This window comes from Vicugna pacos, chromosome 20 (assembly GCF_048564905.1).
Source record: "Vicugna pacos chromosome 20, VicPac4, whole genome shotgun sequence".
NCBI classification, from domain to species: domain Eukaryota; kingdom Metazoa; phylum Chordata; class Mammalia; order Artiodactyla; family Camelidae; genus Vicugna; species Vicugna pacos.
Window position 1 is genome coordinate 37,521,774 of NC_133006.1, and position 12,746 is coordinate 37,534,519.

Here is a 12,746-nt window from a genome sequence, read left to right on the forward strand (position 1 = left end):
TCTATGCATTTCAAAATAATCACCATGATAAGTCCACAGGTACCATCTGTCTCCATACAAAGATGTTATAGCATCACTGACTATATGCCTCACACTGTACATTTCATAGTCATGACTGGTTTATTTTGTAACTGGAGGTTTGTATGTCTTCATCTCCCTCACCTGTCTGTCTTCTCCCCGTACCCTCCTCCCCTCTGGCAACCACCTGTTTGTGCTCTGTATCTATGACTCTCTTTCTGTTTGGTTGTTTTATCGTGTTTTGTTTTTTTAAATTTCACAATGTAAGTGAAATCATATGGTGTTTATCTTTCCATGTCTGGCTTACTGCACTTAGCATAGTACCCTCTGGGTCCATCCATGTTGTCACAAATAGCAAGATTTCATCCTTTTTTATGGCTGAGTAATATTCCATTATATATCCATATCTATATCCCATCTTCTTTATCCATTCATCCATTGATTGGCATTTAGGTTGTTTCCAAATCTTGGCTATTGTAAATAATGCAAAAATGAACATAGGGGTGCATGTATCTTTTTGAATTAGCATTACTCCTTTTAGAATTCCAGTAAGCCCTCAGTCACTGCAGTCGACCAGAACGATCTTAAAATGTCCAAAACAAACAACCAACAAACTCAGACATCGACTAAGAAGGACTCTCAAAACAGAAATGACCCAGATTTTCACACAGCAGGAGTAACAGTTAAACCAGACAGCCACCTAAGTTTCTAGCTCCCTCACCTCCTCAGGACCGAACCCTACACTCAGGTCTGACCCAGGTCCTGCAAGAGTTGGCTGGGCCAGTGAGGGGCCACCAGCCTCTAGTAAGGATCCTTCATACACATAACAGAAACCATTTCAAGGGCTCACTCTTTTAAATTTTTTGAAATGCGCAGAGCAGTCTATTTCTTTTCCACTGTTTCACTGATCTATCACTGCTGATCTTTACCAGAGGTGTAAAAATCCAGCTCCAATAGGTAAATCATGTTGAACAGTCAAGGTGTTAACTCAAGTGTCTGTTCAATAAACTGATTAGAATCATGAGTTAGAATCATAGACTCTCAGACTGAAAGAGACGCGCAGGCCATCTTGTCCAACACTTGATAAATTAGTTTACAGTGTTTCTCCAGCCTCTGCCTCTGCCCCTGCCCATCCCTTGGGCTTGTTCACCACTGAGCAAGCTACCCATTCTGATTCCAGATCGATGGGTTCTTGTGTCTCCTGCCACTGACGCTGGTTCTTCTTCTAAAACTACAGAGTTGATCTAACTTCTCTCTCATGAGCAAATCTTTTAATTATGTGGAAAAAAAACATGGGGTCTGGCCTTTTAACCTTCTCAGCTGCTCTCTTGGGAATCTGCTTTGTCAATGTCTTCCCGTAAAGTTTGGTGCCCAGACCTGAACAGTCTACAACATACTTGGTTTAAGCAACACATCAGACAGAAGTGGAGCTTTCACTTCCCTTATTCTGGTTGCTACAGTTCCAAAGAAACAGCTCAATGGGCTTGACTCCCCCACCCCATGCACTTGAGCCCTGATTTCTTTCATCACTACAACATCACCCCTTCCTGCTCTGGGAAAACCACAGATTTCAAAAGCATTCTAAGTCTAGGAAGCTTTGTGCTCCAACATCAAAAGCAAGCATCCACAATGGTTCACAGCCCTGGCTGTTCCTGAGAGTTTCCTGGAGGCTGAACAAGTACTGAAGGCTAGGTCCACCCAGGAATTCAGGAAATGTATTTATAAAAGCTCTAGGCAAATGCAAAATGCATCCAGGGTTGAACTACTCATGTCAAGAAACCATGACCCTGATCCTCACATTAATTCAAGTTACTTTCCCTTTGCACTGTGAATCTGAATTTTTATTTCGAATTGAACCAGCAGAACTGAATTGGTTCACTGTAACAATTTGAGATTATTCAAATCATTAGGAACTTGGACCAAGGAAAGGTGGAATTAATTTAGGAACAACTGAGACCTAATCAAAAGTCAACTTGAACCTTAGGCTTAGGAGACCTGGTTGATAATTGGCACATTTACTTACTGATTGGGAAATTTGAATACATCATGTAACTACACTGAAGTTTCATTGTCCATAAAAGAAGGCACTGGTCTAGCCATCTTTAAGATGCTCTAAATTTCAGATTCCACTCCAGGAAAGAACTTGCAAATGAAAAATTCTAAAGTTGCTCTCATTTTGAAAGGATGTGAATTTAGCTATGGGAGCTTCATCAGGGGAAAAAGTATTATTAAAATGTTTGAGTTACCATGCAAATTTAGTTTAATTTATAATGTTTATTCCTGGTTTTAAATGCCATCACATTTAAAGGAGAGTTGGGTTTAATCTTTCCTTTGCATTGCTCCCTCAATCCCTTGCCCCCATTTGCAGTGGGTCTGTGGGCTCAGAAAGGCATCTTGGTATATCAGCAAAATCAAGTCAGGCAGTCAGACTTCTGCCCTGCTGACCATTATGCCTCAGTTTCCTCATCTGTAAAATGGAGATGAATTATATCACCCACTCTGTGAGCAGAGCTGCTGTAAAGACTTTTTTTTAACGGAAGTATAGTTAATTTACAACGTTGTGTTAGCTTCTGGTATACAGCAAAGTGATTCAGTTATATATATGTTATTTTTCAGATTCTTTTCCATTATAGTTTATTACAAGATACTGAATATAGATCCCTGTGCTATACAGTGAGATCTTGTCATTTATCAAGATTTTTTAAATTAACACTTGAAACTGTAAAGATCTTTAAAATGTTATTATTATTATTATTTACTGTTTTTCAGCAGTTTGTTCAGTTTTGACCACGCAATGTTTATTCATGAAAACAAAAGTTAAGAGGCAGACATACCCGGAATCCTATTGAGTGTGACCCAGAAATGTTCATCAGGGCTGTAGGTGTCTTTGGACCAGGACAGTAAGTCACGTGCATGCTGGTCTTGAAGGACAAAGCTAGCGAATTCCCTTGTGAGGGCCACATAGGCAGAGCCAAAGTAGATGGTCATGTTGTGAGGGGCTGGAGTTTTCAGTTTTGAGGTTTTAATCACGTAGGAATTTGTTTTGCTTAATAGTTCTTGGTGGACGTATTTGGTCCGTCCAATCGCATGATCGGGAGGCAGCACGCCTGGGGTGATGTTTTTCCCTTTAAAGCCTTTCAGATGCTGAACGATTTCCCTGTTGGTTTTCAGGGGGAAATCTTGCCCGCAGGTGTTGATGGCGTACTTCCAGGGCACCTCCGAGGCCCTCAGGTCTTCCAGGCAGTTCAGGTCAGCCTGGAGCCTGGAAATCCCACCATAGACCACTGGCTCCATCTTGGAAGCCAGAAAGGCATTTGGGAAGCAGCCCAGTAATTGCTTCACGGCATCTTTAAATGCATCTCTCGCCTTTTCATCCACATGAACACAGTAGACATTTTGGGGCATGTAAATTGCCCTGAAGAGTCTCTCAAAAGTGCCAAAGTCTTCATGGATGGTCATCATGTAAGCCAAAGGGAACGCAGCCTCCTCTTCAGAGAGCGTTTCTGTTATATAGTGACTCTGAGCCATGTACTCAGAGCAGGTAGGTTCACTGAGGGAAGTTTTCAGTGCATTCTCTCTGGGGTAAAAAACCTTCCCCTTAACAATCTGATGACAGGCTTTTGCTAATAGCGAAGCATTGGACAGAGATGCTCTCAGAAAATCTTTATTCTCCCACAACTCGTTATTGTAAACAAATACAAAAACCAGGGTAGTGACAAGAGACACACAAAAAAGACCGTGCTTCCAAGCGCCCATTATTCAGAACCAGGGATTGAGTAAAATGTCTCTTGAGATCTGATCAGAGTGTAGATATATTTAACTTACATTTTCTTCAGAGTCCACAGTCATCTTCTTGGTAGATAGAGTTCTGACTGGCTTTTCCGCGATCCCCACGTTGACGTGCTGGTGGTCCCTTTTCTGTCTTCCTTCTGTCCTCATTCGCTGCTGCGTTGCATTTCCACCTTTCTCTGACACATTTCTGAAGTGACTCCCTTGGATTTGGTTTGCTCAGTCCCCTGCTAACCTGCAATCTGTTTCTACACAAAAACAAGTTGCTTCAGGGAAGTTGTGACTCCAGTGTACCCACTTTTCCCTGCAGGAAAATCCCCAAGGGGTGAAGTGACCACTCTGCAAATCACCGCTCTGAGACCTCAACCCCAGCCTCTCCTCCCAGCCCAAAGGTTGGCAAGTGTGTCTGCTCCCCAGCTTCCTGTTAATCATTGAGTTCAACTGACCGAGTTTGTTTGCTTAAAGAGCACTGCCAAGTTAAAATCATCAGTTCTAAGCATGTGAACACCGCCTGGAGAGATACTCTGTCAATAAATATTTAGTGCTTAAAATTTAATCGCTTAACCCTGTCTTTTCCACACACACCCCCTCTCCATATTGGCGGGCTACACTATAAAGTGCAGCTTATGACCGACGATGAAGACAAATTCCTTCCAGCACATAATTTTCTCTGCTAAAAGGAATGGCCTTAAAAAGGCACATTAGCAAGCTTACCTCACCATCTAACTTACTGAATAAAGGCTAATTAAAAAAAAAAAAGAAACTCAAACCAAAAAACCCTAACAGCCCAATATCACCCCCAAATTGTGTAGAGGCTAAAGCTGAAGTTAGAGATGCCAAGTTTATTTTATCCAAGCCCAAGGAGGATACGGGGGACCAGCCTGATGCCTGGAGAGGTAGGAGGGAGGAGCTGTCTGGGATGTTCTAGAACTTAAGGAGAGAGGCTCTTCGATTCAGATGTAGAAACCTTCCAGAGGAGTTTCCCTCTCTATGAAAGAAGAGAGTAATTTTACCACCTTCATAGGTCAGTCCTGAGAATAAAATGAGGAAATATATCAAGAGTTCATCGCCTGCCCCGCAGCAATGGGGCTGGGAGACTGGAGTAAACAAAAGTTCCTCCTCCCAGCTCGCACAACAAGGAAAGGACACAATGACCACTTCTCCCTGAGAACCGTATCCTCCCCTTGCTCCTCCCTCTGAGAGCCCTTGCAAATTAGGTTATACGTCTCATGACATGGATCAGTTTGTTTTATTTGGTAATTAGACACACAAGGGTGGAGGCACGTTGTGCATGTGCGCAGAAGGGGTGTTTCATTTGCGCTCCCACCACTGTCTGCACATATTAGGCAATCAAACACTTATTGATCGATATCGCTAATTATCAGAGAAATGCAAAGCAGAACTACAAGGAAGTATCACCTCACACCAGTCAGAATGGCCATCGTGAAAAATTCCTAAATGATAAACGCTGGAGAGGGTGTGGAGAAAAGGGAACCTTTCTACACTGTTGGTGGGAATGTAGTTTGGTGCAGCCACTATGGAAAACAGTATAGAGATTCCTTAAAAACCTGAGTATAGACTTACCCTATGATCCAGCAATCCCACTTCTGGGCATATATCCGGAGGGAACCCTAATTCAAAAATAAACACGCACCCCAATGCTCACAGCAGCACTATTTACAATAGCTAAGACATAGAAGCAGCCTAAATGTCCTTCGACAGATGACTGGATCAAGAATTTGCAGTATATTTACACAATGGAATGCTGCTCAGCCATAGAAAGAATGAAATTAAAGCCATTTGCAGCAACATGGATGGACCTGGAGATTGTCCTACTAAGTGAATTAAGCCAGAAAGAGAAAAATACCATATATCACTTATATGTGGAATCAAAAAAAAAAAGACACAGATGAAGTTATTTATGAAACAGAAAGAGACTCACAGACATAGAAAACAAACTGATGGTTACCAGAGGGGAAAGTGGGGTGGGGAGGGATAAATTGGGAGTTGGAGATCTGCGGATACTAACTACTGTCTATGAAACAGATAAACAACGAGGTCCTACCGTATAGCACAGGGGGCTATATTCAGTATCTTGTAATAACCCATATTGAAAAAGAATACAAAGAGGAATCTATCTATATGTACAACTGAATCACTATGCTGTACACCTGAAACTAACACATTGTAAATGGACTGTACCTCAATTTAAAAAAATACTTACTGATTGAGTGCTCTAGTTTGCATTTCCCTGTTTCCCTTATCACATTAGTGTGGGAATCCTGTATATGTGATTTCCATTTTGTGATTTGTGATCTATATTTGTATCTGTGGATCTGTGGACAAAGTACCTAATTTTTCCAATAACGCCTTAATTATAAAGACAGCATAATGTTACAGATAGTTTGTGCATATGGTGTTTTCACATCCTGCACTTGCATCTTCCTCTTGTCTCTAGACATACACATTTTGATTTTACTAAAAACACAGGAGGTGCAAGTTTGCATCCTGCATTTTGCACTTACTGCTAGAGCATAACATTTTCCACTGTGCTCTTTAGTTTCCACTGGGTGTTATCTGAACAACCTTTCCCTTAGAACGCAAGACTGGAGTTATCATTGGCTATTGGTGGTTTTCCCACCTCAGCTGAAAGCTCACGCATTAACCAGGTGGTGGCCAACTCCATTTGGTAAGCTTCGGGAGCAGAGAAAATGATGATAAGAAAGGACCCAGGGAAATTCTCCAGAACTCGGGGGTCAGTCTGTACTTGTTTTAGAAATCAGACCCCACTGCACGATTCAGGTGCATGCAGTCTGGTCTGTATGTTCCCAAGTAATGAATTAATGAACCCCAATATCATTTATGTAACTTTCATGTATCTACTTAAAATTCTTTAGAGCAAATCATTTCTTCAATACAGTAGACACAAAGAGCAATCTTTCCTGAAATGATGACTAAAATTTTGCTAATTTTAATTTTTAATAGCCCTTTGGGCATCCACTGTCCACATCAAGTGAAATTAACAATAGGGATGAATAAATGAAGGCATCCTTGCCTCAGTATGCTTGTCTAAACCAATCCAATCATTTTTAGAGCCTTTTCTCCTAATATATCCAGATAATTGCATCAGCTTTTCCTTTGTTTATTTTGGCTGTCTCTTCATTCTTGGCACGGTTCCATCCCTCCAGAGATCTCATGCATAAAAGCATCTGTAATAATTTGCCTTTTTTGCCCTGAATTTACAACCCTACAGTTACAGGGTAAAGAACGTTTGCAAGTTAGCACTTCATTGCCGTGGTGTCCTTCACTGTCCCTCACCTGACATGCTTCGAGGGTCTTCTGCCTTTGACAATGCTAGACATTTTTACAAGAATCAGAATCAATCTTCTCTTTGCATCTACTGAGTGCTACCTGAAGTTTATGTTCTTCATGGTCACGTGGGAAACCACCACGTGGGAAATATGATTCTCCTGACCCTCCTGGCTTTCCTGAAGCCCTTTCATAATATACCACTGATCATTTCTCTAATATGGGAAATAGTAGAAGATGGTGATGAGAACAGCAATTCTTCATCCCCTCTTGAACATTAGATCAAAACGGTTGCCCCCAACTTTAAGTTGAAGGCAGTGGTCAGGTAGGCTAGAGTTCTAAAGAAGTTGGAAACCAGTACAGACCTGTGACTTGGCCACTCCGAAAATGGTAGGCTGTGTACTGACGTCCCAGAGTTCAACCGGTACTTGCTTATTTCTACAAAATGTACATTCTTATAAATTCTCACTCCAGGACATAAACTAATATGTATTCCACTAAGAAAACTGCCCTTAGCGTTTCATGCTGACAGCTGACTGTAGAAAGGGAGCGAAAGAAAAGGGCCCCGTTTCCACAGTGCAGCTTCCTCGTCTTCCTTCTGCTTGGGGCCACAGGGTAGCCAAAGCGCTTTTCCCGCGTTCATTTCATCATGACATCACCTCTGTGCCCAAGTCAGAAACCAGGGAAACCTAATGGAAAGTTTCTTGGCATCCACGAAAGCCTGCTGAGATCACAGAGCGAGGGACGCTTGGGTCAAACTGGCCTTGGGTGCATGTGACGTTCGGTCTTCTGACCCCGCCAGCTGTTCCCCTGCCCAGGCTCTCGTCCCTCTCTTTCTTTATTTAGTTATGTATTTACTATTGCTAAATTCTGTGCCCTGTTTTTCCCTCATCAATGGTTTTTTGTTTGTTTGTTTGTTTCTTATTCTTTGTTCTCTTTTTTTTTTTTTTTGTAACCACAAGAAATAGCCGGAAGCAACAGGGCTTAAAATAGCCCAGAAGAGCCTGGACAGTAGGTCAGAAGGTCTTCAGTTGGGCCAAAGCCACACTTGACAGCCGGGAGCTCTTGAACCAGTCATCAGACCTCACACCTCACAGCTTCCTCTGGGGTAAATTTGAGACAACACCCCCTGCCATTTCTGGGGGTCCTTCAACGACGGCTTCCTTCCAGCCGGGTCACCTACACCTCTGAGTCTGGGTTATTTTCCAACATCAACCTCCTGGTGGAGCTGGGAGGATTCCAGAAGTAATATACAAAAAAGCACCCAGCTGGGGGCTGGCCCGAGATGTCAGAGGGAATTTCAGATCTTGAGGGAAAGCCATGGGGAAGAAAAGAGTTCGGGGGGACATAAAGTCACTGGAAGGGGGACTGCAGAAAAATGCAAGAAGAAGTTGGTCTTCTTCAAACAGTCGATTAATTAAAGATCACTGGGGCAGCGCAAAGCTGAAGCAGAGAGCTGACAGGTGAACAGCACCTCCGGGTTACAATCTGACCCCCAAAGCCCCTTCCAGCTGCATTTGCCTGGAAAAGATATCTGACAACATTTGGGTTCAATGCCAAAGGCTAACGGAGGCGCTGAGCCCAAGAACCTCAGAAGTTTTAACCATCTAACTTCTCTCTGCACAGAAAGACCTCAGGTTTGAGTTGTGGCTGGATTGTAGAGGCTGCATGTCGTGGGGGAAAGTTAAAACAAGGGTCCAAACCCAGTGGCCAACTGGGCTCTTCATCTTTCTCAATGCCTGCTCTTTCCTTCCTCCACTCTATTCCTCACAAAGTCCTTGATTTGATTTGGAAATTACAGGAGCTCACGGTCACTGCTACAGCAAGGGTTCCCACCCCAGGGAGACCTGAAGCTTCTGATCACTGAGAATTCCGTGCTGTGAGACTGTAGGCCCCACCTTCTGACTACGATACACTGTTCAATCAGAACAGAGGACAAAGAAACGGATCCCCGAATCTTTAGGGTCTCCAGGTGCTGGATGGCAGTGTCCCCATTTCTTCTTGAAGCCCACAGTCTGATGCCTATTTTCTATTTGGCCGACCCATCGCTGGATGGGGAAAGAACTTCTTTCCCAGAGATGATTACCAAAGGCCCAAGTTGAAAAAGGCAGGAGGATAGAAAAGTAGCTTTGTGTTTGGCAAAACCTGAATTTACTTAGTAGATTTGTCTTTCATTCCAAAAGATGGATTTTCATAGAAATTACTTGCAGAACATCCTCGTCACTTTCCTAGCTGGTCCAGGGCTTCATTTTCAGTTCTGCATATTATCAAATGAAGTTCATATCTCACACGAATGTTGCCAGGAGTGACTAATTAAATAAAGGACATTTTAAACACCAAGGAGTGCCAATACTTTATTAAATTCTGGAAACATTTTCCCCTTGACTGAAGGGAACTGAAGAACATAATTCAAATCATTAAGTTAGAAATGAACATTGCCTTTTAATGAAAAGTTAAAAGGTGTAACTAAGATATCTCTGGATACTAATGATTTAACAAGACAAATGAAAATTCATGGTTCCCCAGTAAGTATATCACGAAATGAAAAAACACACTAACAAGTGTTATGCTTGGAAAAAATAGAAACAGAAATCTCATGTACCCCAATCAAATGATTCATTCAGTCATTTAACAAACGTTTTTTGTGTACTTACTTTATGCCTGGTACTGTGCTAGATTATGGAAATCGAAAACACCAATGTCACCCAAATGGGTTCAAGGCTACTGGATCTTAAATTGCTATTGGCGAGTAAATAGAGGTAATGTTTCCAGAAAATCACCTCCTCCCAAACTCCTCCTTCCAGTAATTTTCCAGCAAATTGGCCTCCACCTACCTCTCTCTCCACTCCCAGGAGGATAAAGTTGCCTAGAAACATCCTGCTGCAAATACTCTTTTCTTTAAGGTAGGGGCGGGGTAACAGAGTTAACCTTGGTATTTAAAAGTAGAAAAACAAAAGCTGGAATGTGGAAGTGCAAAGTCCTGTCTGCCTGTTTGTGGGGGGAGTCCCACCCCAAAGACCTGTCCTTTAGCGTCTCAAAGACAGAGCCTTAGAATGAGCTGTGCCTGGAGCCCGGATGTCTCAAGTTACTGTTGTCCAGGTGCTAAGTGCTACCCAACACCAGCTTACCCATCCCCTACGGGGTCCTGGACGCTTTGAACCTAACACTTCTAACTCCAGACATGTTATAAGATGCTGCACAGGGAAGATGAAAATGTTCTCTATCTTGGCTATATCAATGCCAGTCAGTAATTGATTGTTATATTTCACTGTAGTTTATATGATGTTACCATTAGGGGAAAGTGAGTAGAGTAGATGATGTCTCTTTTTTATTTCTCACAACTACAACTGAATCTATAATTACCTCAAAATAAAAAGATTCATTTAAAAATTTAAAAAAAAAGGTGTTGCACAGGGAAATAACTGCCCTTGAAATAACTGGATTCCCCACCAGGACACTCTGAAACAGGGCTCATGATAATTAATTTTCCTGAGACTTCTGTTCAATTTATCCACTCAGGAGTTGCTTTTCCCATAGAAAGGACTTTTGGATTTTCTTCACAGTTTCTTTGTGCTTAAGGTTCACCCTTAAATTTTAGTTCCAGGCCGGAAATCCTTTAGCCCCGGATCTGGAGTGACCTTAAACAGATGTAGAGCTGAGTTCCCCCAAAAGGCCTACACACTCGGGAAGGGAAGTCTCAAGACGACAACAGGATTTAGTAAGATATCTAAATTGCACTAAATTTAGGATTTAGCAGGATAACTTCCCAGGGCTGGAAGTTAGGAGGCCAGATTCTAGCCTCCGAGTTGGAAGCTGGTGTATTTTGAGCAAGTCACTTAGCTCCAACCTCAGATTCCTCCCAGGCCATGTCACCAGGAGGGCCTACATGAGCTTTCCAGGAATGAATATACTCTTCCAGAATGAGTTATGATTCATGCTCCAGGGAACAAGCTAAGTGCTATTATGCATTTACCCAGGTTCCTCTCTTCCCATAAATGGTTAGACATAATTTATAAACTTCAATGTTTTAAAAACAAAATTTGCAGTAGAGTCAAGAGAAGTCAAAGGAACAGCAAGTAACAATTTTTAAAGTTACTTGTTTCTGAAAAGACTAAAAGAAGCCCAACTTGTTTGAACAGAGCTTTCTCTTAAATGCATTTTGTGAAAAAATGACTGTCTTCTATCTAATTTCCCCTGTTTTTCATATTTTCTTAAATGGTCATGAATTATTTTCTAATTGGAAAAGAAAAATTGTAATGGTCCTGACTGGTTACCTTTCCCCTCATCCGTGCTGTGCTGCGCATGTTAAGCCTAGATCTACAATTCAACTTCCTTATTAGCATTCATCTTCCTCAATTTCTTGGCTGCCTGGCATTCTGTATCATTTGCAAAAGGGTAAAGAATAGATAACAGTCCACAGGAATTTTGCTAGAGAGGTGAATAAAATCCTTTATGTGGTTCTGCATCTTTTACCAACGAAGAAATAAAATCATCAATATCTCTATTTGTAAATATCGGTGTTTTACAAACCCTTTCAGGATCTGAAGATGGAGGTCGGGGAGAAGCAGCAGCTGTTCTGAAGATTAGGGATTGGGTCCTCTCATTTAGAAAGAGCCAGTCAAACCTAATTATCTCAGCAAGAACTGATTTTCCATTCCTTGGCCAATCGCCTAATTATTTCACCGCAGCTCTTACTTAACAGGATTATGCTTATTCAAATCACCTCAGTCCTTCCCTGCTCCTTACAGCCTCCATTCTTTTCTCTGAATATCCCTATTCTTTTTTCTACTGACCCACCCAACCTGTTCTTGTCCATAATTAACAATAGGACATTTAAATTCTGAGCCCACCACAGAGAAAACTGGCAACCCACCAAAACAAAGAAAAATGGTTAATATGCATTAGAAAATTTCACTTCTAATGAATTGCAAACAAAAACAACAGTGCAGCTCTTTTTCTCTTTAATTCCAGTAGCTTTTAAAAAGAAGCATATCAGTGTCCACTGTCAGCAGAGGTGTGATGAAATAAGACCTCTAGTCCATGGGTGGCCTGACTGAAAATTAGAATATGTTTTAGAAGGCAGCTGAAGGAGTTGAGAGGATGCTACCCCAAATATGCCACTTTGACATAAGAATTATTTAGCGTTGAAGGCAACTGAGAAGAAGCAAACACAAGAAAACTCTTTGTCCTTCCTCTCTCTTGACCGGGAAAGGCAGGACAATTCTTCACAGAAGTAATGGTATGATTTCTAACCACCTAAGACGACTCTAGACCCTTCTGGAGACCACACCAGAGGAATGTAGACAACAAAGCTTACTAGCTAGCTATGATCTTCCATTAGTTCTCCCATATACTCACCTTACTGCAGTTTGCCATCTGTAAAAGCTTACACTTCTTGAGGTGAGGGCATAGCTCAAGTGGTAGAGTGCATGCTTAGCATGCATAAGGTCCTGGGTTCAATTCCCACTACCTCCTCTGTAAACATAAATAAACAAAGAAACCTAATTACCACCCCCACCCCCGCAAGTAAGCAAAAATGAATTTAAAAAGAAGCTTACATTCCTTTTCCTTTGTTTTATCACTTCTCTACAAATGTATTGTTCTTTGTTAAGATGCTACACAAGCCCCAA

General features: G+C 41.8%; 2 protein-coding genes across 2 annotated transcripts in view; both read right to left on the bottom strand.

The window, feature by feature from the left end:
- Window positions 1-3,776, bottom strand: part of LOC102531012 (glucosaminyl (N-acetyl) transferase 2 (I blood group)) — a 71,812-nt gene extending 68,036 nt beyond the window's left edge. The window contains exon 1 of the mRNA XM_015234678.3: window positions 2,853-3,776. Coding sequence (XP_015090164.1) covers window positions 2,853-3,774 — 922 coding nt within the window. The 5' untranslated portion in view covers window positions 3,775-3,776. The remainder of the gene's footprint in view (window positions 1-2,852) is intronic.
- Window positions 3,777-3,932: 156 nt separating this feature from the next.
- Window positions 3,933-12,746, bottom strand: part of LOC140687812 (N-acetyllactosaminide beta-1,6-N-acetylglucosaminyl-transferase-like) — a 76,102-nt gene continuing 67,288 nt past the window's right edge. Inside the window, exon 5 of the mRNA XM_072945695.1 lies at window positions 3,933-4,055. Within this exon, the coding sequence (XP_072801796.1) occupies window positions 4,027-4,055 (29 nt within the window). The 3' untranslated portion in view covers window positions 3,933-4,026. The remainder of the gene's footprint in view (window positions 4,056-12,746) is intronic.